This window comes from Ailuropoda melanoleuca, chromosome 9, assembly GCF_002007445.2.
Source record: "Ailuropoda melanoleuca isolate Jingjing chromosome 9, ASM200744v2, whole genome shotgun sequence".
Lineage (NCBI taxonomy): Eukaryota > Metazoa > Chordata > Mammalia > Carnivora > Ursidae > Ailuropoda > Ailuropoda melanoleuca.
Genome location: NC_048226.1, coordinates 44,831,285 through 44,858,855, shown reverse-complemented (window position 1 = coordinate 44,858,855; position 27,571 = coordinate 44,831,285). Strand labels below are relative to the sequence as shown.

Sequence of the window (27,571 nt, the reverse complement as noted above, 5' to 3'; positions counted from 1 at the left end):
TCGTTTTTGAGCTATTCTATTCTCCGGTGAAACCTAAGTTTTGACAGAGAGCAATTTTTCTCTGTAATTTAAAAAAATGGGTAACTAGAAGAACATATCCATAAACCCCAGTTTTAAGATAAAAGACACAAAATGTAAATATTCTGGATGATATTTTGTTGGATAAATAACATACTCATTCACCCTATATGATTTTAGTATTTAATATGATTCAGTATCTCTCCAGAATCGTTAGGATAGGCCCGAAGTGGCTTTGTCTTTTCCCCTCACAAAGTCTATTTTCAACACAGGAGTTAGACTGAGCCTGTTACACTGTGAGTCAGGTCACAGCTGCTCAGAAATCACCCCTGGCTCACATTCTCTCTCAGGGAAAAGCTGAAAGCCCCGGGAAGAGGTGATGGGACCTCCAGGATCTGCTGTCTCTGACCACATGTCCTACAACACTCCTCCAGGTTCACTGCAGCCTCCTTGTAGTAGATCAGGGCTTCTCAACCTCAGCACTACTGACATCTGGGGCTAGATGGCCCAAACTAGGTGGCTCTTTGTCAAGGCGGCTGTCCTGTGCACTGCAGGGTGCTTAGTATCATGCCTGGCCGCCACCTGCTAGATGACAGCAGCACCCCCTGCCCCAAAGTTGAACACCAAAAACTTCTCCCAACATTGCTACATGTTCCCTGAAGGACAAAGTCCCCCAATTGAGAGCCACACCACCAGTCATGCATCTCCCACTGCTGGAACCCTCTTCCCAGACATCCACAGGGCTTTTTCATTTCTTTGGCACTTTCCTCAGAAAGCTTTCCAACGAAGCCTTCCTTGGAAATCCTTTTAAAAATGAAACCACCCACACCCAGACACTCCCTAACCCTGTTTCTTGCGTTATTTTCCTCCATATCATTGATCACTTGTGTGTCTGTTACATAATTACTCATTTACTTTATCATCTGTCTCCTCCTTATAGAATGTAAATTCCACGGCAGCAGTTGTGTCTACTCTGTTCGAGACGATCCCCGGCACCTAGGACAGAGCCTGGTACTTGGTAAATATTTGTTCAGTAAATGAATGGTCATCTGAACAGCTGACCATACACTCCTCTTCCCTTTCCAATGGACCTACTCTAGTCCAGGACCATAAGTCCTGCCTGCAAAGTCCAGATTTCATGTAATTTTATTCTTTTTATTTTTTTCTTGTTTGCTTTAGCATTAAGAATGCTAAAAGCCTGTTGCCCTCCTCTACCAATTGTACTGGGCACTTGTGTCATGAATATTTCATATACTAATCTTTCCAGTTTCCTCTTTATTTTTCTACCCATATTTCCTTTCTGTCCTTTATCTATTGGTCCATCTATCCATCCATCTATCATCTCTCTAGGTTAGCTTTCTGTTTAGTCTATCCTTCCCTTTAGTCTATTTATCTGTCCATCTACCTATCTATCCAAAATCCATTCAGTCATTTATCATCCTGTCATGTTATATATCTCTGCAAGATCCACTGAATAATTTAGGGGAAATGAGACCTAGTAATACATGTCCTTAATCAAGAAAATGATTTTTCAAAATGCTAATCTCAATTTAAAAAACTGATATTTCGATTTTGAGATAATGTTTATTATTTATTTATTTATTTAATTTATTTTAAATCTATACATCAAAAAACAAGTGCTATGCTAAATATTTTTCTCGATCTTAAATTCAGAAAATGTGGTTCTTCATGGAAAACCAGTAATTAAAAACCTATTTATCTTCTATGAGTAATAATCTTCTAAATATTCCTGAGTTATTATAGCATTTCTAACAAACTTGAGTGCCTTTGAGGTTCAGCATGGAAAATTTTACGGCTGAGACTACATTTACTTTGAATCTAATTTTTCCTGAGCCAAATAATTATTTGCAATCAAACATATTACTGTTAATGCATCATAATGACAAGGGATTTAGAAGGTCAATGATCTGTGTTCAATTTCATACCCTACTAACAGATACTTAGATAAGAAATACGAGCCAATGAGCCCAACCGGAAAGCACAAAGTGATAGTCTGATCACTTCCCTCTCTCAGGGCAAAGACACTGTTGGTGAACAAGAATAGAGCTATTTATAGCTGCTCAACTTCCAGGCAGTTATATTAGTATCAGTGATTAACACAAAGGAGACCATCAGGAGAAGAGCAATGAATGCAAATGTTATACTGTAATCAAACTGTGGAATGGTCAGTTTGTTCTTTTTATTTTCATTGTTTTCATCAAGGTCCATTTCCCCAAAATAGACTTTTTAAGATTCCAATTTTAATTTGTATTCCAGGTTCCACTTATAAGGTATCACTATCATGAAAATTTGGACAAATCAATAAATATCAATTTAATTAGCTACTTGAAGGAGTTTGGTTCTAAAAATGAGATGAAAATAACTTGTTACCTACAGATAGACATTACCTTCACGGTCTAATAAAATGCAAAGTGCAACAGAAGATACCAAATATTTATGGGAAAAAAATCCTCTTGGTGATAGTTCAAATGAATTATTTTGAGGGGTGCCTAGGTGGCTCAGTTGGTTAAGCGTCCGGCTCTTGGTTTCAGCTCAGGTCATGATCTTAGGGTCCTAAGATCGAGCCCTGTGTCTAGCTTTGCCCTCAGCACAATTGGCTTGTCCCTCTCCCTTTCCTTCTCACCTCTGCTTGCATGCTTTCTCTCTCTCTCAAATAAATGAATAAATAAAATCTTTTTAAAAAGTGAAATATTTTGGGCATCTGGGTGGCTCAGTTGGTTAAGCGTCTGCCTTTGGCTAAGGTCATGATCTCGGAGTCCCTGGATCGAGCCCCACATCAGGCTCCCTGCTTAGCAGGGAGTCTGCTTCTCCCTCTCCTTCTGCCTCTGCCCCGCTTGCGCTCTCTCTCTCACAGTCTCTCTCAAATAAATAAATAAATAAATAAATAACGTCTTTAAAAAATAAAGATAAAAATGAATTATTTTGAGTAATAGTGGTAATATTAACCATCACACTAAAATATAAAATATTCTGGGTATACTTATGTACCAGGCATTCAGCTAACTAGCTCATCTAATCCTCACAATTATTATATCAGGTACAAATGAGTATCCTCTCCACTCTCCCCTGAGAATCTGAGGTTCAGCAAGGTCACCAATTAGCAGTTTGCAGAGCCAGCCCTCCATCACGAGTTCGTCTTACCCCTAAGCCTATGCTCCTCACCACTGTGTTGCTCCACCTCCCTAGCAGCTTCCCACCAGCAACCAATAGTTATGGGACCAACTTGTCATCCACTTATGACCTCCCTTGGGAATACAGGCTCTCAGGTGGGCACTCAAGCTGGGTCAGTACATGGCCCTCCCAATTCAATTCCTCTAACTGACAACTTCCCTAATGTCCCATACAAACACTGGGCACTCTAATTCCTTTCTTTTCCTCTAAGTTTGTGCTTTCCTTCTTTTTCTCAAAATATATTTTTTAAAGATTTAATTTAACTACATGACAGAGAGAGAGAGAGCACAAGCAGGGGGAGGGCAGGCAGAGAGAGATGCAGGCTCCCCATCGAGCAGAAAGCCTGACTCAGGGCTCCATCCCAGGACCCTGGGATCATGACCTGAACCCAAGGCAGATGCTTAACTGACTGAGCCACCCAGGAGACCCCTGGAATATGTTTTTCTACTTCCCCTATTTGGTTCCCTCTCACTTACAAAGCTTTCCCTACCTGTTTAAAATTCACATTAGATTCCTCCTCTGAAATTCAAAATATCACCAAAATGGAAGATTAAATTTGTGGTATTAAGAACATTTTCTGATATTTTATATCTATCCGTTTTGTCTCCCATAAAGTCTTATGATCTCTTCAAAGATTACTTTTCCCCTGGTCAGTGCACAAATAATTGGAATAGCAGAGCTCAAAACATACTTCACCAAGACAGTTTCCTTTTGTGGTAAAATCAAAAGAATTAAATTATAGTACCTACTAAAAGCTTAAAAACTGAGATATGATAAGGTCAAAAGATTTAACAAATGAAAATGATTTTACTCTTAGCAGCTACCTCATTAAAATTCTTAGAAGACACATATGAAGCCTAGAGGCTTCTTATATACAAAGTTGCTCTTCAAACAATAACTTTATGAATTCTTAAATTAAAATATGTCAAAGATACTTCCTAAGTGATTGGGACATTTTAAAAGGGGTTGACTAAGGTTCTTTCTGAAAAACCCACCCAAATGAGAAAACCCTTCCAGTGCAGTCTGAAATATCAGAATAATATTTGAAGATACCTGATGTCCAAGTAGCATGCTAACAGCAAGCAAGACTGAGCTTAAAAAAGAAGGCTTAATTTCTATTTAAAAACAAACAAAAACTACAGTTTCCAGAAAATACCTTTTTGGATTACAATAAAACTCAGTTCCCCTAAGCTGAAACCATTATGATTCTTTTAGCTTTTGTAGTAAAAATAGATTTCTGATCTCCCTTTTTTACATTATGCCATTAAGAATTTATTTTTTCAGACTCTCTTCATATTCCTACAAAAAAGACACCATATCGGAGCTCTGTCTTGATTCAAATCTTGGATTTATCCATCTTTGTGACTTTTTCTGAGTAATGGGATAACTCCACTTGGGGCCAAGGTCCTCCAAAGGTTGGATGGTTGAATGTAAAGAAATGATCTATCCATCCTCTGGAGGGTATGGAAGGACTGCACACTCCCTGGGGGCCAGATCAAGCCCTTCTCCTGCTCCAATCCATACACAGCCTCCAATTCATATACAGGCTACATTTTACCTATAACAAGAGTTCCCAGAACCTGCAGTTCAAATAAAATGAGCAATCTTAGCAAAGCAAAGCATCTGAAAGCTTGCCTTTCAGCAGCACCTGACGCCTTTCTCTGCATAAACTCTGTGGCATACAGAGCAGCCTACACGCTATTCTAGATGGAGAATTTATACAATGTAAAAATGGAAAACCCACATCTATGGCTCTTCGCCTATTTCAAAAACATAAAGCCGTTTAAAACGGGTAAGATATCCAGCTTTCTTAAACTGCCTAAAACAAACCTAGCATTATTCTGGTATCATCACTGGGATGTGATATTCAACCTCTATCTGTGTTGTTCAATTTTTACAGAGAAATTGAAATACTGTGAAACATTTGGTCCTATTGTTACCTCTACCCTTCGGTGCCATTTGGTGGCAGTTACTACAGAGTGTTTGGTATGTGCCAGGAGCTGTGCTAGGTGTCAGTAATTGAAAATGAAGAGACACGGTCTGATTCCTCAAGGACGACAACCTAGCTGGGGTAATGAGCCCAGAACAGACAGAATCTCTAGATTACAACGAGAGAAGAACTTGGGAGGGAGAGTCAGATGACATCATGGAAGAGGGACATATAAGCTGAGGCATAAGGAAGGACAGAAAAGGGGAAAGGCACTCTCAGTCAGGAAAGTGTGGTGGCCACAGAGGCATGAATGTCTTAGCTGTGTGCAGGTATGGCCGCAGCCAGTTTACAAGTCACCCCTGTGCAAATTAGAGAAAGATGTCCCCTCTGGATGAAGGTAGCCATGTAAGAGCACTGCTTGTTGAGTGCAATGAGCAAGCTGTCTAGAGCACAGCCCCGCCTTCACAAATGTTTAATAGTCTGGAATAACTGGGGTATCATGTACGAGGAGTGGTAAGGCATGTGGTTGGATAGGTAGGTCAGGAAGAGTCTTAAATGCAATGCTCAGGAATTTGAACTAGACTGCAGGCAACGGGAAATCAGAAGTGACCCAATCATGTTTTGAAAGGCAATTCTACTGGCTACATGGAGAACAGATTAGAACTGGCAGGGAAATGAAGTGAGCAAGTCCAGTTCATGACATCGCCCCAACCCAAGTATGAAGTGGTCAAGGCCTCACGTATGGCAATGGATCCAGTGCTCCCAAGTGAGGAGAAAAAGGGGATAAGTCAAGGCAAAAGCAGTTACAATAGAGACAAAGTATAGATTTGGTAGGAAACGGAAGGCTCGGTTGTTGTAACCAGAGTTCCAGTTTCCAAAGGAAGAGTGGTTTCATCCATGTGCTGAGTTCAAGATGGGGAACGTTTAGGCTGGAATATGATAGCTCGTTGTCCTGCAGGATAGCAAGGGGGTACAGTAGTAAGATGACTGTCAGGCATAAACCAAAGTCTTCAATGAATACTGGATAGTGATGGGATAAGGAGCAGTGATGAGAAAGGAATGGTAAATGCAACTAGACAGGAAGAATAATTACGGAGAAGCATTGGTAGATGGGATACAAATTCCAATATGCCACTTAGTAAAGGACAAGAGACACAAATTTAATCTTTCTGGGTTTCAGCCTCTCTAATCTGTATAATGAGATAAACAAGGTTTTTACCTAGGATTGATATAAAGTGGCAATAGGCAACCTATGGGTCAAGGGCCAAATCTAGCCTGCTGCCAAGCTTTATTGGAACCCAGCTATGTTTGTTTGTTTACCTGTTGTCTGTGGCTACTTTCACACTACAACTGCAGAGCTGAGTAGCTGTGACAGAGGCTGAAAATATTCACTATCTGGCCCTTTACAGAAAGTGCTTGCTGACCTCTGTTGTAAAGGGTCAATGTGAAAAACCTCTGAGTTCAGTATACAGCACACAGCTGATACTCAATATAAATTGTTCCCTTTCTGCTCGTTGAGGAAGGGCACACTAATTATTGAAGGGACAAGAAACATGTGGCCTTCACTTCATGACTCTGGGCTGCGGGGAACAAGGTTCATTTTTTCCAGGTTGTGAAGGAAGCAGTACTGTTAGAAAAGAACTGGTCTCAAAATGAGAAGACAGGATAAGTATGGCGAGAACAGTCTGATGCTATCAGGAAGTTACAGTTCTACTCACAGAGGACTTTGAAAACAGAAGCTAACCTAGCCTTGTAAAAAGCATCTGTTACCGTATCAGGTATCAATTAACCAGTCTTTTCCCCCAGAATTAAATTTCTGCTCAAAACAGAAGGCTCTGGGGATACCGACAACTATTATGAAGGAGTGGAAAGAAAAACCAGCTTACTTTTAACAGCCAGAGCTCATGAATTCGGGGAGGGTACAGGATGGGTAAAGAATCAGATTCCTTCAAATGGAGAGGAAAAGTGCTATTAAGATACCGATTTCAAAGAGTCTAGAAGAAGTCTACCTACTCTTAGACTCTGATGCTGTGGGATAAAGAAAAACAAATGGCTGTTTATAAGCTAAAGACAAAATGAAGTCTGGATTTTTTCAGGTTTATCCACCTCTCTAACTTGGAAACTTCACTACATTCAATTTCACTGAAATTTAAGTGGATATCACCTCATAAAATATTTAAAACCAGGCTTTAAAAAAGGTGAAATCCAAATGGAGCCTAAGAAATTAAATGAAAAATCAATAGTTGTTCATGTACAACACTGTGACTATAGTTAATAATACTGTATTGTATATTTGAAAGTTGCAAAGAGAATAGATCTTAGAACTTCTCATCACATAAAAAAGAATTTTTTGTAACTATGTATGGTAATGGATATTAACTAGACTTATTGTGGCAATCGTCTTGCAATATATATAAATATCAAATCATTGTGTGGTATATCTGAAACTAATGTCATGTTTTATGTCAATGACACCTTAATAAAAAAATAATAATAAAAAGTTGTTCTAGGAAGCACAGCTAAAACATTCCCTGATGAGGAGGGTTCTTGAGGGGACCAGCAGAGCTGTATGTGAAGCAGGCAGTAGGACAGGTTATGCATTCCTGATAAACAGCAGAAACCTGTCATCCAACCTTCAGACTCAATTTTAGACGTGTGCATCAAAGTGCAGCAGAATAGAGAAAGTTCAGTGCTTTGGCATATGCGGGATAACTTAACAAAGACAGGGAAACACCAAACCCGAAACGATTTTTTCCATCGAAATATAACATTTCTTCTCTCAAGCACATACACCAAGTACCTCATGGATCGTTAAAATATGCCTATCAAAACAGTTTGCTACCCTTTCAGCTACCTCATGTATAATCTATACACAAAACTTTGGGGGGAAAAAAAGAGTGTGATTAGCACTTTGTAAACATTCTGTGTAATTTAAAATATTTATAATGGCTCATGAGCTAGAGTTTGAAAAATAAAGACCAGTGCTTAAAAGAGATTTTTAAGCTTTGAATTTTAATATTGCTCATAATGCAATTACTTTACTTACATAATACAATAATTTTCACACCTGCAGAATTCATTTAAGAAATATAATGAAATGTGCTAGATTTTTTACATAGCCAATATGTAACAGCAAGTTCATGACATACTAGATTCTAGCCTACTATTTCGTATTTTCTTTCATTGCATTTGTAGGTCATTGCGTCTGCAGTATAGCAAATTATCACCTTTGAAAAAACAGGATTGCCTACCAATGTTTTTCTGCCTCTGAACTAAAAGCTGCACTGAAATGGAACAGGTTGCTTCCCTTCAGGATATTATGAAGGCCTCCTGCTAGCTTCCCAAAGTGAAAATTGCCATTGTATTGATGAAATACATGTATTTTTCATAGCACAATATGTTGCTATACTTCATAGATAGTGGCACTGAGTTATTTTTCCATCCAACCAAATTCCGGTTGAAACTGTGCACTTGGACACCAATGTAAAAGTTAAGACAGTTCTAAGAATGTTGCCAAAGATAGGTGTAACTCTAAGATGTAAACTAAAATTTGAATGCTTAAGAGAAAAAAATCTAATTCAAGGCACAAATAGGGTTGAGGATTTAATTTAGATGATACCAGCTAAGACAACTGCATTTCAGTATCCAAAATTGTACTCTAGGTTTTATGTTAATTAGTGATAAAACGAGGACTGGAAGCCTGGGAGTTCTTTCACTTATGTGCAAATATCCTGAGGTTCATTTCAGTGAAGGATGCCACAACCGAGCAGCCTCATTCAGAGCTGTGTAAGGAATACTTGGCTGTCCTTGGCAGTGTTGTGGCATAGGCTAGAGAAGCTATTTAAAGTGGCATTCAACACTTGTGGTTGTGTCAGGAGTGACTCAACGAGACATAAGTAAAAGCGTGAAATCCAGGGTGGCAATGACCTTTAGCATCCTGAAACAAAATCCTAGGAGACTAATGAAAATACTTCTTCCTGCTATTCTTAGACCATTAGAGCACTTTCCAGGGACTTCATGCCTGATCGGGTTATCACACAAGCTGTAATCTGAATAGCCGTCTTACTTGGATGACAAAGTTGCATCTACCCTAAATTACCAAATATAGGGGGAAGTTTATTGTATTTTTGTGCAGGTGGATTTTTATAATATAATATGCTTTAATGGAGAGGTGGCAGTGTGTATAAATAACATGCATATCTCTCTCTCTCTCTCACACACACACATATACACACACACACACAAACACACGAACAGACCTAGTTCAGGTACCACTCAGTGAGGGCTGATACTGCCTGCTTCACCCACCGGACACACACAAACTTCACTACAAACATTAGTTGGATCTACACACTTCAGGTTTCTGTTCTTGGTAATATCCAGAGTTCTTTCACTTAAAGCTTTATAAAAATGTTATGATTTAAGGGGGAAAATATATTTGCTTCATGCATTAGCAAAAGAGTTCCTGTAAACACAGATGTAGACACAGCCAAAATTAAATAAGACATAGGTGCAAAATCTGATATAGTTCTGATGTTAGCTTCTAGTGCCTCCTGCAAAGGTTTTGGAGGGATGAGACCAAATGTGTTCCTCTTCCATTGTTCCACCTGTCTCTGTGCCAGTCACTATACTTCTTTGTTCCCAGCTGGTTGGTCTATGTCTAGGTTCTTTATTCTAGATTGGCTACATCTGTGTATCAAGGCTGACATTGCCAATTACAGAGAAGTCTCCATCTCCTCAAGTCCTTCAAAGTTCTGATCATAAATTATAAAATCATCATCAACCCTATTCCAGGAAATGTGAGGAAAGAGTAAGTTGGGTGAAGGGCTGAATGTTGCTGATAGATACAGGAAGAGCAGCTTGTGGAATGTGCCCACTGTCTTGGCCAGGAGACTCCTTTATCCTTCTCTGGTCCACTGCCGAGGCAGGAAGGGTTTTAAAGACAGCCTATTGGAGGGCAAGAATAATTTCTAGGCTGACTGCTACCTTAAAAGGCTCTGTCACTCTTAGAATACCTAAATAGGATATTTTTTAATGAGGAATGTGTCCTGAGAGTTTTGCAAAGCTCTACTGTATCATTTAACCTCCCCTATAAAATACAGGAACATTTAATAAGAGTTGGTATATGTAACAATGAAGAGGAAAAAACCAAACGGGGTTAGGCTAGTGCTCAGTGGTCAGCTAAGCTCACTTAAAGTCAACCAGCTCCAACAAACCAATCTGGTATTACACAGCATTCAGATTTATGCCTCATCACATTATAGATCATTGAATGTCATGGAACTCCGGGGTTGTTCTCAAATAGAAGAAAACCACCAATGCTAAATCAATGACGAAACCAAAAAATCTATTGTAATCTATGGTTACTTCATGAATTATACATCAGCAGCTGGAGAGTTTTTTCTTCTGTAATCATGCTTTGATCAGTTTTTAATTCCACTAATTTTTTCAGGATCAACTTTGTTGATCATTTTGAAAGTATCTTTCTTCATTAGAATGGTCAGTTCACAGTGATAGAGCTCAGATAAGAACACTTAACCTAAAGTATTATTTAAACCCTTCTAGAGTCTTCCAAAGTGGAAAGCGTTAAATATTGTGACCATTCTTTCATAATACTTATGCTTCCCTAAAATAGTACAACATTCACTTTGTAAAGTCTCTCACTGGAAATGAAGAAAACAAATCTGTTAATAACTAAAGTAGTGTGCATGAATTTTCAAAACCAGAATATTTAAATAGTGCCAATGTAGTCTGTTTTGTGATAACATTAGATAATGTAGAAAGAACGCCTTGGTTTTGTTTTGGTTTTTTTTACGTTGAAAATGATAATTACTTACTGAGATTTAAAAACCAAGCTTGAAAGGAATCTGAAAATCTTACTCTAATATTAATGAAAACCAACGATTTTTCAAAAGAGATGGAAAAAGTGCTTGAAAATTAAGACAGGCCCTCAAATGGAACAAAGAAGCAAAGAGGAAAAGTGCATGATTCTTGGATGATTTCTTTTTTTCAAAAATATTCACATGTAAGGTAATAATTTATTGTCCAAACTGGGACACTCTTTAAGAGCGAAAGGAGATGCTGTTAATAATTAGCCTCAGACAAAAGGCATTAACCAGGGCATTCTCAGTAAAAGCAGGACCCATGGCCCCCTAGGTAAGAGAATGTGCGATGTGAGCTTTTCATCAATTTCCTCTTCTGTTCTCAACCATTCTCTCCCTGATCAAATGAGGTCAAGTGGACAAAAAGTGGTGCAGTTTCAGGTCAGCCTTTCGGGGAAAACAGAGGGGCATGGATCTCAAAATAGGACCACTAGAGCTAAGGAATGGAATATTTGAAACATTTTAATCAAAACCCAACATTTTCTATCTTATCTCTTTTATTTTTTTATGTCTAATTTATTCCAAGCTTTCAACCAGTTAGTCTGCATGAATTATATATTTTAGAAAAAAGAAAAAACCACATATCTCCAATCTAAACCTCTACAGACTGGCCAAGTTCTTTTAAGCTCTCCCCAGTGAGGACCTCTGAACTCTTATGCTATGTTATTGGAAGAGCACAACCTCGTCTATACAGCTGGGCTGTAGAAAGGAAAGGGCAAGAAGAGAATATAGGAAACAACACAGAAATGACATGATTGGCACACTAATTAGGCCACTGGCAATCCTAGGTAAGAATGGGTGAACTGCACAGGTCCCACACCAAGGCTCCAAGAGGTGCCATGATGTAGGGAGATTTCCATGTGTGCTCACACTGCNGGTTTTGGGGGGGGGGGGGGGGGGGGGGCATTTATGGTTCTGATGGCTGCTGTTGTTTATCACTAAGACAGTCATCAGAAAGCTAAACTCAGAGCTATGTAAGGGCAGAGTTGCTCACCCGACTCTGTGTGTGCGTGCATACGTATACATACATAGATGTCAGTTCCCCCACTACTTAAGTTCTCTTTATGCCACTTGCTTTTATGAAAGACCTACGCTAAGGACCTGTTTTCACTAACTGAAAGAAATAGAAATAGGATTTTCACTTTTATGAAATGATAACTGCTTCCTCGCTTTATGCCATTTCAGCTTACAAAGGATTTCCTAGGAATGCTCTGTTTTCAGGTAATGGGGAAAACCTGTACATGTATGTGCACACGCACACACACATGCACGCACACACACACACACACACACAACAGGTGAAAGTTGTGTTCTTGGACTAAAAGGAAATAATTGGTGGCTCTGTTTCAATATATATATATATTTTTTTTTCATCCAAAGCATTAGAATAACTGATCCATAAACTAGAAATAGAGTGAAAACGTTATGCATTCTTTTCCCCCTTATGAGTAGACAGGAGTTTTTAATTTTGTTTGGATTTACTTCCTTTACACTATTTCTGTGACTTGAGACGCCCACACTCTAGTTCAGTTGGAGGGTGGAGTGTGGTTCTCAAGGAGTTACCACCAATAAGGCAACTAAACAGGCGCCATCCACCCCCCTCCCCCCGAAAAACGCAGAATTTTGACCTCTGGCTCTCTCCAGAGAGCTGGAGTCCCAGGGGCAGACTCCACTCCTACAGGCCTCTCTCCTGATCCAACAACGTCTACAGTCTCCCGAGCCTTCCCCTGCTTGCTTTAGCGGCTGTGCTGTGCCATGCCAGTGCGGATGGCCATGCGGGTGTGTGGAGGCATGAACTAGAAGCAGGTCTCCTTTCCACAACTGTATGCATTCTCCATGGGATCAATGTCACTGCCAGTGGGAGAAAGTTGGGTCTTGCGGGGCAGGGTGAAAAAGTCTTAGATATTACAATAGTCTGTAGCTCTCCGAGCTCCACCCTACCTCACAAAATCTTATTCTTTAGTATTTACTTTCTCTCTTTAGGGAGAATTTAACTTAATTTTTCTCCTTAGGGGGGCCATTAATGAAAAAAGGTTGAGAAATAATTCTCTAGTCAATCATCCTCACTTTCTTGAGGGAAGGAGGCAGAGGGAGAGAGGAAGGGAGGGAGGTAGAAAGAGAGGAGGAGGAGAGAATGGGAAAAACGTAAGAGGATGAGGGAGGAATCCTTAGGTAAATAAGTGGTAGCTATGGATACATAGGAAAAGTGGGAAGGGAAGCTGATAAGAAATAGTGCCCCCCTCCACTCCACCCTGGACCCTGCCCAACAGGGTTGCTGGGTGGTTCTCCCTGTACCGGTTCAGATGAACAAAAAATGTCTTTCTGCGGCATTATACTGTTCTTATCAAATAAGGGCTAAAGTCTAGCTTCCTGACCTGACACTTGAGATGAGCCCGTTGGCCCGGAATTTTCCCGAACACCATATCCATGTCTGTGCCCAGGCTGAGGCTTGCCTCAGAAGGCTGAGCCGTTTCCTAACTGGGTTTGCCTGAAGACACAGTCGACGTCCTTTGTTCTTGACCTTCTTCAGATATGTAAAGTGAAGGCACTGTACAGCACAGGAGTCTCTTTCCTTTCAGCTCTCAGGTGGGCCATGCTCCTTGTTGGTTGTTGTTTCATCACAAAGGCAGACAATACCGCATGCCATAGGATCTGCTTCCCTTAAAGGCTTTCAAACACCTCTTAGACTGAAGTGTCTGGAATGCAAAATTTAAAGGTGAATAGCTACTGTAGTCCCTTTGGGAAAAGGCCAAAGAAAAGGGAGAAAAAATATTTCCAAGCCAGAAGCTGACTGAATTGCCCAGGGCTGGAAGAGGTACAGGATCAAGTCTAATTCCAATTCACTGCCCAGAAAACTGGCAGCCAGTTAAGCCCATCTTCTCCCCATGCACATTCCTCTGAAAGGCATGCCAGAACCGGCAATTCCATGTCATGGTAACCCAGAGCTTTGGGCCAGCCCTCCTCCAGGCCCATTTGGTGGGCCCCACATTCACAAATAGCCTCAAATTTAAACTTTGTACGTTATCTCTACATGAGGATATACAGACAGTCACCAACATAAACAAGACCGAAAGAACCCAAAGTCCATCAAAGAGATATAAACTTGTGTCACGTTACCAGATCATACCACACCACGGAAAACTATGAAAGAACAATTTTTATTAGCCCTGTTATTATTTTGTGAAAAGTACAATTATATTTCATGTTATTCTGTGTATGTGTAAAAATGTTAATTTGTGAAATATAGACATTTAAGATATACCACCTGTTTAAACTCTGTTTTGGCATTTTTTCCCCAGTTATTTATATACTACAAAGTTCAATTAATAGAAGTGACACCAAGAAGCATGTTCTGTAAGAGCCAAATTGTTATTTTTAGGGTCATACCCAAGGACAAAATGTAACAGGTCAAGGAGCCTTGCAATAATTTTGTGTATTACATTAGATGCACATAGCCTGAGCTGAACAATTATTACTGAATTGATTACTGAGTATTTATTCCATGTCACTGAATAGATATTTTAGTCCATTGTGGAACATTTGATAGAAAAGGTCGAGTTTTTCCTTCTATGCTAGGGGTTGGGCAGGTAAACTCATAGCTTTAAACTTTATTACAGAAATATTTGATAAATTATAAAAGACAGAAAAACCAAAAAGTAAGAAGACAAATAGTTTCAAGGATATGAAATTCCCATTTAAGCTAAGAGAATATATTTTAAATTCTGGAGAGAAGGGAGTGTTTTTCTACATGTCCACTTTAATGTGTGTTGCCCACACAGAGCATTCTTATATATGTTCAACTGAACTACCCAATTGAATAAGCAATCATTGCAGAGTCAAGGTATACAGATACTCTCCTCCAAAGATATCTCACCTCCTAAGCAAGTTAGGAAAAGCACATAGATTCCAAGCATTCCAACACAAGAGCTTCATAGCATAAGCAGGACCCTGATGTACCCATAACACAAATAGTGAGGGCTAGAGTATCACCCTACTGCAGTTTTAACAAAACAAATTGTTCCTAAGTTGTAAAAATACTATTCACACATAGCACTCACCTCACCAAGAATTATTCTAGAGCAATAACAAGTTATATGATTTGAGAAGAGTATAGGAAAAGGTAGTGATTTATATAAGACCCCACACAGAGCTGTTTTTAAAAGGTTCCAAACCTCAGACAAATGAACAATACTTTCACTAAACTACCATATAATCAAATGTAAATAATTTCTATAATATTTCACCATTCAAACAGAGAGGAAAATGTAGATATTTAAATAAACAAACACAAATACCTTATGAAAATTTAGTAAAGAATCTATTGAGGTTGGCAAAGATTCGCTTGGCTTGATGAATAATTTGGAAACAAATTTATTATGTATAACTACATTAAAATTTCCAAAACCAACGTCCTTAGCTGCTGGGTATAGTTTGTAGGTAGATATCTTATCTGTACATACATAATTTGAAGCGAGTTTCAATAATCTATCTGATATGCAGGTGTATATAATAGTGTACCATAATAGTCCATTATCAATGTTACCTCCTTAGAGATGGAGAGATGGCTGCTGCTTCTAAAATTTAGAGATTCAGTGAACTGCCTCATCTGGGAAATCAGGTTATTGGCCATATTCTATCCTCAATGGAAATGCTTCAGAAAAACAAATGTATGTACCTTAAGATTTTTTTTATAACAGTACTTAATTTTAGCTATGTGTTAATAATGCTGTTATAAGCAAACAAGCCATATTAACCTTCACATTTTCTTTGATTCAGCGCTGATTTTTGTATATGTGACAGATACCTCTGGAACATTTGATGGAACAATGACTTAGACCTCAGTTGCCTAAAGGCCTGAAAGAGTTCATTTAACACCCAAAATACTCCTTTAAATCCAGAGTTTATCTCCTTCGTTTTTAAAATTCTCCATACTTTTAGGAGTGACTCAAAGGTGTGACCTAACACTTGACACTACAACTGAGCAGTAACCTTTCTCAACCCAAACCCACAAGTGTAGCACATCTATTTCTTTCTAACAGATAAAAGTAAACAAATTATTCATAACTACAAAAAGACCTAGTTGAAATCTTTCCATTTGCTACAAGAAGTGCATTTCCTCATTATGCACAACAGATATATATTTTATTTCACTGACTTCCATGTTCTGGCTGGAAAGTAAAATGCGTTTCAAAGTCACCAGGATGCAAAACAAGGCATGTCAAACAGGGCAGAAGCAGTTTTATGACCGTTTGCCTGCAGATGATTGTTAACATAATTTATATGTTGTAAATTATCATATATGACCTTAATTTCCAGTCAAAAGGCACATATGGTCTATTACATTTCTATAATCTTAACTGTTTTTAAGAAAGAAACACTGAAAAACTTCGAAGCAATTTAAAGAATTCATATGATGACACGTTTTTCTGCTATTTTTCTTTTCCCTATTCCATATTCCATTTTCATCTAATATGCACAAAATACCAATACTATGACTTTGCAGCTCAAGATGACTCTTGAGGCTGTATTCATAATTCATATTGCAATACAGAACTAAATATATGGGATGAAAATCAGTTTGCACTAACCCTCAAAATTCTAAATAAAATTAGATAAACAGAATCACGCCGTTGAATTAAATGCTGCAATTTGTGGCAAAACAAACTTACTGAGATGGAGATGTATGCGGGCACAATGGAAACATGAATTTACCTTCATCATTAGCAACCACAATGAACTCTGAGGCAGGGTAATACATCCATTGTGGAAAAAACTATACACCAACAGTCAGAAACATCATCGTCAGAGTAGACCTCACAAGGGAGGTAAATGGGTGCATCGTGGACGTGGACTGGCTCCTTACAGAGCTTAAGGAGAAGGCCCTTTTCTCAGGCGTGGGGCCCTGCAGCCCTCTGGGCTACATGGGGCCACACTCTCTTTCCCTGCTCTTCTAGAGAACCAGGCCAGGAGGCACCTTCTCCACCCTCAACGACACCACCTCGCCTCTATCCAGGAAGGAGCCCTGGCCCCAGCCTTCCGCAGGATTCTGCGTGGGCTGGACCCCAGCTGGTGCTCCCCTCAAACTCCCGCCACCGACACCATGCAGCGCCATGGCTTCCAGAACCCTTCCAGCCTCTGTTGCCCAGGACTGTTCCGACCCAGCAATGATACTTAAGAGAGAGTAATGCCCTTGAGTGACGTTTCGCGGGAAGAAGAACTCTGACTACATGAGCTTCTGCAAAGTGTTTCTCACCCAGTAGCCACATTTTGCTCTGTCTCACCAAAACATCTCCAAAGAGAACACTCGCGCTGTCTGGAAGGGAGGCAACAGCTTTTCTGACCACACACATAGGCAAGCAATACTCCTCTTTTCATACCTTTGCGGCCACTGACGAGTTCGGTTTCTCCAGCAAGTCCCAGAGCTTCTTCCGCTTCTCCGGGCAGCAGGTGTTATCGAACTCTTCTCCCTCCCTCTCGCGCATGGTCTCGGCCTCCCGCCGCAGCTCTTCGTTCATCTGCTCCTTCTTCTGATGATACCTGGCTTGGCAGCAGGACTCCAGGTAGATCTCGTCAATCCCCCAGTAATCAAGCTCTTGGCCAAAAGAGAGAGCGCACATTTCTTCCATCATATGGAGTTTCCCTGTCCGGTAGAAATTTAAAATGGAAGTGAAGGCCCCCGGGTGCCGGTCAAAGAAATACTCGTTCTCGCTGAGGTTGTAGTCGTCGCACACCTCCAGGAGGCTCTCGTGCGTGTTGCAGTCCCGGAGCTTCCCCAGGCGCGTCCGGGGCAGCCGGTCCAACGTTCTCCACAGCACTTCGTGGTTGAGGCCCCCCACGTTGATTTTAACCCTCCGCGAGCACGTCTTGCTCCTAATGATGTCCACAGGTTCCGGTGGAAGGGAGAGTGTCGACCTTGAAGTTTTCCTGTTTAAGCCAGGGGGGACCTTTTCTGCCATTTTGAACAGGACAAAGCCGCAGAGCCAGGCTCCTCAGAAGAATGAGCTGTGGGAGGGTCAGCTGAAGCGATATCCCTCTGAGGCAGGCATTTCCAGAGACACAACTGGAAACAAAGCAACAACGATCACTTGGTTACTTCTACTAACCTAAAGTTATTCCCTAATCTTTGGGATCACTTTGTTGTTCACGCACAACCAGGAGGTGTAATATCAACGACCCTGTATCAATGGAAAGAGGAATCTTTGCCTCAAGAAAGGAGAAAAGCAGAAAAGACGATACAACATACTACACACAGAGAAGAGGCTGTGTATTCAATTTTATACATCTAGAGGTTGGTAACTCCCAAATTTATCACCAGGGACCACTTTCTCACTTCGTCTCTAGACTAGCTTATCTATGAGCTGATCATCTCATCCTAGATGAACCAGGGACACCTCATGCTAACCTGACCACACCTCCAACCTGCCCAACCTGTTCCTGTTCCTTCTCCATTTCAGATTTCTGGCCCTCCACATCCCCACAGCCAGCCACCCAAGCTAAACTCTGAGAAATCCTGATCCATCCGTCTACATCCAGTTAAGAACCAGATCTTAACCAATTGGACCTTCTAAACATTGCTTAAGGACTCCACCACCAGGACCCAGTCCCTGTTACCCTTGAACCATGATTTTGGTTCAAACCCTCAGCATCTCTTGCCTACATTTCTACAACAGCCTCATAAATTGGATCCCAAACTCTGGTGTTGTCAACCTAGAAACTGTTCTCCACGTGGCTACTAGAATGATGGTGCTAAGATACAAAACTGGCCCTTTCCATGCTTTAAATCCTACACAGATTCATTATTACTGGCAGTATAAAATCCAGTTAGCCTTATTAGGTCTGGCCTGCCCCTCCACCCTCACCTCTCATCTCTCCATCATCACTATATTCCAGCAACCCCAGACTACACACATCCTTCTGTTGCAAGTTTCTGGAGCTTTCTTCATGCTGTGTCCTGGAAGAGCTTCTACCTTTCCCTTTTCCTTTTGACTAACTGCTGCTTGCTCTTCAAGACTCATCTCAGACATCAATCACATCCTCCGGAAAGCCTTCCATCATATCCCTCCTCTAGGATCATGAAACTTCTGTGAGTGTCACTTCTGTTTCATCATACCACTGCAATAACACCTTTCCTACAGGATGCTGGGAGCTCTTAAAGACTATCTTGTCTGTCATATCCTTATCACCGAGCACAGTGTTTATAGATTGTAAGAGTTTAATAAATGTTAAATGATGAATCAATTGTTTTCCACAAAACAGCTGACAAAAGATCTAATAGGGATAATGCATATAGCCAGAAAAATGCATAAATGGGGTTATTTGAATGACTAGCCTAAATGCATCTATGTTTACATGTTATATGTATATATGTTTTGTGTACATAGTATATGTCAGAATGTGTGTGTATGTATGTGTTCGTGTTTGTATTCTTGTGCGCCACAGCTCATTTCTCCTGGGTACTAATTCTTTAAGACATAACTGCTCAGTATTCCCTCTTGTTGATCTATTATTTTGATCTTCAGCAGCAAGCATCTTCTTATTTGATCTTCCCCTATAATGTTTTTGCAGAAAATCATGGAGCTTCAAGCAATACATCCAAAACACCACTTTTAATGTACAACACCATGTTTCATAGCCAATGCCCTAATATCAAAGGGAAAAACTCTTAGATTTAAGAGGCTTTATAATTGGAACTCTCTCTTAAGATACACACCAATATCTGCATGTCTCTGATTTCTCCATTCCTATAAGTTAAATTTATTTCTCCATCTGGAAGTCAAGTATCCTCTCAAAATAAGTCATATTTATGAAAAAAGTAGATGGACTATATAAGAAATACTTCATATATGGCCCATGTATACACTTGAATTGAGAGTTTTTTCAACCATATAGTGACAGAAATATGTTAAGTACATACATGCTGTCATCATAGATGACAAAAATACCTACTTTTACAAAAATAAAGAAGAGCCACAATGATTGGGTAAATAACTTAAATTCTCCGAGCCTCAACTTCTTACTCTACAAAATGAGGATAACAGTATCTACAGTATCACAAGCAGCATTATGAGGATTCAATGAGATAGTTTATGTGAAGTGCTCACTACAGGAAGGTATATCTGAACCGAGTAAGAAAATTGATATTTCTCATTTTAAGTTTGCTTTCCAGTCACTGAAAGAAAACTGAGATTAAAAGCTACAGTAGTCTATTAAGTAAATGCTAGCATTTAAATTGTTTCTTTATTCAGATGTTCTATCTTCTCCAGTAAATTGTAAGTGTGTAAGGCCAGGAACTATTGGTCCCACCTTTTCTGTACCTCATAGCATGTATCTTGGATGCCATCAATGCCCATGTTCAAATTTTGTATTCAGGTGACAAGGGAATATGTATATATACACATACACAAAATCGAGCAACAGTATTAGGATCAGGGAAAACAACTGAAACTATTAGAGATGGGGCAGTTCCAGAATTGAATCTGATTGTTTGTTCTCTGTTAAATACCTTGGTTGTAGACTCAACGACATCTCAGCAATCCATATAGATTATGTGAACACTCCACATGAATAATAAACAAAGGCTAATCCATTTTTAATTAGGCTACAAATAAACATAAAATGAATCTACTCTTTCTGGAATATCATGTCCTATACTCACATGAAAAAGATAAGCAGTTTTTGAACTGACTAGAATATCAGATTCGAGGTTTTCTGGAAAGAGTGAGAACAAACTCCAACACAGACACAAACATCTCCTGTTCCAGTGCAGGGGCTCACTGTGACTTGCTTTCTTGTAAAAGTCTTTATTAAAAGCATAAATGCTATGTCATAGTCACCATTTGTCTCAGATAATTTCACAGATGACTTACAGTGAATTTTCCTTTTTGTAGGTTGTGTCTCAAGTGAAGAGAGGTCATAAGACTTAAATTTCTCAATATCTCTTTTACTGATCAAAAACTTTCTATTATAGGAAATCCAGTGTTGACTGCAAATCCCAGAATAAAAGACAGCTGAAATTCAATGCCCCGTCTTCAAAGCAGGGGTAGAGAAACTTGGGATGAGAGAATGTGACCCACTGATTTGATTTTCTTAAGACTTAAAGATGGTCTGCTTTGATTACTGTTACTGCGGTTAAAAGTTTTTATTTTCTCTTGGCTGAACGTTCTGCTTATTACCTGATCAGGAGTGCAGGCTCAAAGGCCTAAGTTCTCAAGCAGTTGAAGAGCCTGAATAGGGTTGAGAGCATTCATCAGGTGCTCAGAATAATCATGGAAAACAAATGGTCACCCTTGGAGCTTGTAGTTGAAGTCAAGTGCAGAGAACAGTACCTCTGAAATGTGCTGAGCCTTTTCGTCTGCCCCCCTGCCTGTTATTCTCCCTTTTCTTTCTTCCTCTGTGGATTTTCTCTCCCACTTTCCTGTCTCTGTTTCTCCACACACTGCTTACCTTTCTCCCATTCTTTTCCCTCTCTTCCGATCTTGTTCCCTAGATTTTTCTATCCTCGGAGCCTTTGACCAACCACAAAATCAAACTATGTAATTTCGAACTTGTACATACTTGAAAGAGTTTTCTATAGTCCTAATATGAAAACCTCTTGAGCTGAAAATGCCACACCTCTATCCAGAAGAAGAGAAAAACATCTAAACTGAGCTGCTTTGTATGGGAAGTTGTATGAGTTTGCACAAGGGGCTCTGCTCAGAGGCTCAGGACTCCTGGGTCCAGTTGGGCTGAGTTTCTGCCTCCCCTCCCCTTTCTGGTTAGACTTGTTTCCTCACCCATTAAGTAATGGTTTTTTATGCCTATAGATCATTACTATCCAATGACACTTTGCTAATCTTTCGTCCCCCTATGATTCTGTGATCTTTACCACCCTCCGCTCCAATCACTATCTTCACTTTAGATAAAAGTTAACACATCCTACTACCTCAGAGTCAATGAAGAATTTTTTCCTGTCGTTTCTTTTAAAAAGGTGGTTTCCATGTTTCCTTTCAAGAATGCTTTAGTATTTACCAGAGCTTGAAACTACCTTCAGAACATCATAAAAGTTTCACTTCTTTTATTTAGTGTTTAGTTGATTTTCTATATTTTGACTTTCCATTTTTCATCTACCTTCTTTTCTACTATATTAATTTTACTTCTAACAATGAACCTGTCGATTTCCTATGGGTTAGGTACTGTGTCTTGACACTCTTTAAGAGCTCGCAAAATTTATGTTTTTAATTTTGGTAATTAAAATGGATCTGATGTGACATTTTCTCACATTTAGCCTTACAAGTGAAATTATGTCTATCATAATAATTTCACTCCATAAAAATTTATCATCTAATTCAATTTAGTATATAAGTATAATATAAATTGTAATAATTCAATGTTTAAACGATGTGGATGTTATCAAACTGTGTAGAATTTACATGCCTAAATAGTTATAAACTGAAGACATTTTTATTTCAAGGGCAAAATCTCAGTGAATCTTTTCTTATGGAAGTTTGTTGATTTATTTCACCTCATTTGATCAATTGAAAAGTCAAATTTGCAACCCTCAGTCGACCCGTGCAAATGTACTAAAATTCCCTTCATTAGTCTGTTAGAGAAAAAAGCAACTCTTTAAACAATAAACAACAACAAACATTCTCGTTTTGCACAGCTGCACAGTGCTCCTACCAGCAGTGTGAAATTATGTTGCCACCCGTTCAGGGCCAAACCTGACAAAACACAACTTTCTGATCATGGCATCATAATTACAGCCTGAGACTCCAGGTTGTGGTGGTGCGGGGGGCGGGGAGGGGGAGTTTACTGTAGTCTCAAAAATACTACCGTTATGTCACGTACTTGACACTTCCTTAGGGTAGCAAGGCAGGATAAGTCCCATTTGTGATCCTGTGAAGACGAAAAGCAAATCTTTCTAAAGATCTAAGTGATGTTTAACATTTCATTTCTGTGTTGCTAGTACACACTGAGCAGGCATTTGCACACAAGCAGCTCTGAGACCTTAAAGTCTAAATCGCTCTATGTATAGCTAAAGCATTTTCTTAAATTTTCATGTATGGTATTAAGTAGTAAATGAATCTTTTTTTATAACGGCTCTTTCTGTTTCAGAGAGACACAAAGTTTATTTGTAGTAGATATCTGGAGAGAAAAGCACCATAACTGTTAGTTGAAAATGTAATCAATGCTTCTTAAAAAAAAATTTTTTTTAGTACTTCCTGAAATTTTTGAAACTACTTCCAGAATTTACTAATGAAAAAAAATAAAAATTATAACAAGTTAAAAACGAATCAAATTCATTGGAGAAAGAGAGTCCTTTAAAGTAAAGTCCTGGAAACTCAGCTATCCTAAGAAATTCAACGAATCCGCTAAATTACTTTAGAACCTGGCCAGAAATATTAATGAATTCAATAGTGTTCATTGTTTTTTTATCTATCAAATTCTAGTAATAACTGATACATTGTCCTTGTTATCAGAGAGGTGAAAGGTGGCATTTCTTTTCTGCAATCAAAAGCTGTTAATATCAATATGTTCCTCAATTTAGCACAAATATTTAGTCCTTAGTTTAAAAAAAAATTCAGGACTTTCATCCTTGATATAACTGATGCTTTTTTTAGATACACTCAAACAAAATCCTAAAAGCTTTGCTTTCAGTGGTCAGAGGAAGCACTGTGTTGCAGTAAGAAGGGGAAAAGACAAGTAATAAGTAGAATATGCAATATGAGCGTCTTTCAATATCACAGATGTCTCTGAATAACCATATTTATAAATAAACTATTTTATTTAGACACATAATATGAATTTTCTTCATCGGGATAGAAAACTATTTAAATAATTAGATCACATATATGTTTGCTATAATTAGAGAGTAAAACACTAGGTTTGCCTTTAGAAACATGGCTTTTTATAAGACACAGCTGACAAAAAAATCCTTCTCTACCTTGAAAAATATAATACTGATATTATAATGCATCTTGGGCCTTTTATAAACTATAAGGTACAGTCATGACTTGAAATTTTCAGTCCGTTTCCAAACATACAAAAAGGCTAAAACTTTCATATGAGCGTTCAGCCATACAGCTGGTGGAAGATTTTGTATTATGAAGGTAAAAATGCCCTTTACGTTGGGGCCCAAGATGTGCTCTTTTAAAAGTTTCTTTTTGCAAACATCTTCCCAAAGTCACAATGCAGTGAAAGGGATAAATGAAGATGAACGGCAATGAGAAAAATAAAAAAGGCAACCAACAGAGAAACCACTGGTGCCACGGAAAGGAATGAAAACAAGGCTGGGTCACCCTGTAATATCCTGATAAAAATCACAAACTTTAGTTCTACGTGGATGATACAATCTTCAATTTGGGTGATGGACTTAAATTTCATATGCCATCTGGGTGTTTGGCCTAAGTTAGGTTTAGCCTCTATAAAGCCAAGTAAAAAACAAAAGAGGTTCATGAAATTTGGATAGGATTTGAATATTTGTTAGGTTTCTCCCAATAAAATTAGCTTTTAGATCATGTAATGATTGGTCTGGAATATTCAGTAGTAACATTCTTGACAAGGGATGTTTCTCTCAGTTGGGCTCCATTTAATAGCAAAAATACACTTTCTTTCTGGTCCCTTACTTCTCATAATCAAACACATTACAGGCAATGTCATTTTATTAAAAGCTCAAATACTGAGTCTGATTTGAGATGAGTTTCTGTGACCTAAACATTATACCATACTTTATATCCCCTCATGTATGGAGACTAGAATCAAAAAATGTGGCAGAAGGGAACTTGTATATGATCTAGTCCAATTCCTCATTTCCAGGTTTCAAAGCTGAGAGCCAATGAGGTCATGTGACTTGGCTGATCTCCCTCTCTCTTGCTGAACTTGGACTAGTACCCAGATCTATAAATGCCTACATAAGTCTCTTTGTATCACATCCCACCTCATTATTCTTTGCTTTTCACCTTCTAGTCAGTTTTTAAAAGCTTTTATTTCTTTGTCTACCCCCATGTCAAAATACTGATTCAAACTACACTAAGTTGAGATGTGTTGTTTCCTATAGAAACAATTGCTCATTTCTTTAAAGGCTAATGGCTGTAGTCAAGCAACTTGATTGTACTCTTATGAAAAGGGATGAACTCCACAGATTCATTCTTTCATTACCTCTCCTTTCCTAGTACCAGTTCTTATGATAACTACCCCTTCTGCTCTGGACCCCTTCAGTCAGTTCTACACACCGCAGCCCCAACACCAGCAGACTGGGGTCATCTCCTGTAGAAGATGCTCCCATGCCTCCCACTCTCTGGATAAAGACACACTACATACAGAGACTGCAAGGTCTGTCCTCTACTTCTCTCTGTAGTTCTATCATGTACCTTGCTCCTTCTCATTCTGTGTTCTAGTTTTTCATTCATTGTCTTTTCACGTGCCATTCTCCTTTTACCACAGGGAATTTGCACATATTCTATTTTCTCCCCTCTTCACCCTCAGATATCAACTCAAGAATCACATCTTAGATAACACCCCCTGATTACCTTGACTATACAATAATCTTATTTTAAGAACTTATATAGAATTAGGTGACTTTTGCCTGTAACACTTGTCACAACAGCAGTTTTACTTTTATTGGGATGAGTATTTTGATTATTTGATTAATACCCATCCTCTTTAATAGAGGGGTCTAAGTTCCTTGAAGGCAGGGATCATGTCTCATCTTATTCACCACTGTATCCCAAGTGCCTGGCATGAAGTAGACCCACAATGATATTTTGGAATGAAAAAGTAAATGACCAGATTTATACTTTACCTAACATGTACTTAAAAATCATATTCTCATTCCAGCTATGCCATATTACCTGCCACTCCCCAAATCCAATACGACCTTCATGTATGAAATGCTCTTTTCTACACTCTCCATCTGATAAACCCTTATTCGTTATTCAAGATCAAGAACAAATATCTTGTTCAGGGTGAATTAATCTCTTCTGCCATAATGGATTAGAAGTTTGTTCTATATGTTAAAATGCTTTTATCTTATATCATAACTATTCACTTATTCATTCTTTTTATTCATTCATTCATTCATCAAACATTTGTGAGCCTTACACTGCTTGAGGTGCAGTCTCTGACATCATGGAGCTTACATTCTAGTGGAGGTGATAGGTATTCTACAAACAAACGTACAAGCAACTGACTACAACTGTGATAAAAACTACAGTGGAGAAGAAGATTCCATGTGAGCTTTAACTGAAAATACCTTTTTGGTTGCGAGTTCTTAAAAGTAATAAGCATCTCTTATCCATATTTGCAACTTCGGCATGAAAATGCTTAACGAATTTTGTGGACTATCCAAGAGAATGAATGAACAAGTGAATAATAAATTTCAAGGCACTATTATCCTTATTTATGGTCAAATGTTTTGGTTAAAGTCATCTAGTATCAGTTTATTTTGGTGACTTCCAACTTTTTAGAAGTTCTACTGGCTCTTATTTATTTATTTTGACAAGGCTTGGGTTCAAGATAAGAACTAGGTTTTCTGGACATATGTAGGGAAAGAGTGATAAATAAGTAGGACTCTAACAATTATTGCTGCCCCAACTGGAATATGCTACCTGAAAACACTACTGGGCCCAGTAATGTTCCAGCAGACCCTGGCTGACCACCTGTCAGGTATGCACAGAAGAAACTTCTGACCGGTTGTGAGATGGAGAGATGGCCTTCAAAGTGGCTTCTATCACACAAATTTTATGGTTCTATGAGATTTAAGTGAATACTACTCATCTACATATTCCACTGGACAGATGAAGAATAGGAAAAAGCTCACCCTTTCAATTTCCTTTTTTTAAAAAAAAGATTTATTCATTTATTTGAGAAAGAGAGAACTTGAGCGCATGCAAGTGTGGGGAGAAGCAGAAGGAGAGAATTTTCAAGCAGACTCCCTGCTGAGTGTGGAGCCTGACATGGGGCTCCACCTCACGACCCTGAGATCGTGATCTAAGCTAAAACCAAGAGTCGGACACTTAACTGACTGAGCTACCCAGGTGCCCCCACCCTTTCAATTTCTTAAGTTTAACATTTTGCAAAAGTGAATTTTCTATTTCTCAGCTTACACTACTCACTCTGAAGACAAATATGCAAGCCAGAAGAAACAATGTGATTGAATTTTGACTAATAAAAAAATAAAGAAAAGAAAGTACCAGAGTTAGTGAGTCCTTTTTTTTTTTTCCCCAGAGGTGAGCTTACACCCTTTAACAATGATCTTTTCTCTTTCCAAGTAATATAAAGTATTGCCATGGAAAGACTGTATGAGGAGGGCAAAGTTTAATCAAAGGTAACGGAAATACAAGCAGAGCAGTATTTGGGTTGGGGAAAAAAGTTTAAGTTGGAAGGTAGAAATCTTTCCCAACATATTCAACTCACAATCTATGGGTGGCCATGTCTTCAGACTCAAAGGAGACTATGGCCAAAATTTGTCTTAGGATGCTCAGTGTAGCCACAGCCATAGGTACCTTTCCTGACTGTCCATATTCAAAATAGTGTCCATGTGTTCTGGCTTCTAGCATGAAAAAACAGTTTC

General features: G+C 38.9%; 1 protein-coding gene across 2 annotated transcripts in view; it reads right to left on the bottom strand.

Annotated features, from left to right (window-relative positions):
* The window catches only part of KCNB2 (potassium voltage-gated channel subfamily B member 2), a 403,461-nt gene that overhangs the window by 358,278 nt on the left and 17,612 nt on the right, over positions 1-27,571 (bottom strand). For both annotated transcript variants that reach the window (XM_034668194.1, XM_002922801.4), the window contains exon 2: positions 17,400-18,082. In XM_034668194.1, coding sequence (XP_034524085.1) covers positions 17,400-17,978 — 579 coding nt within the window. In that variant the 5' untranslated portion in view covers positions 17,979-18,082. The remainder of the gene's footprint in view (positions 1-17,399; positions 18,083-27,571) is intronic.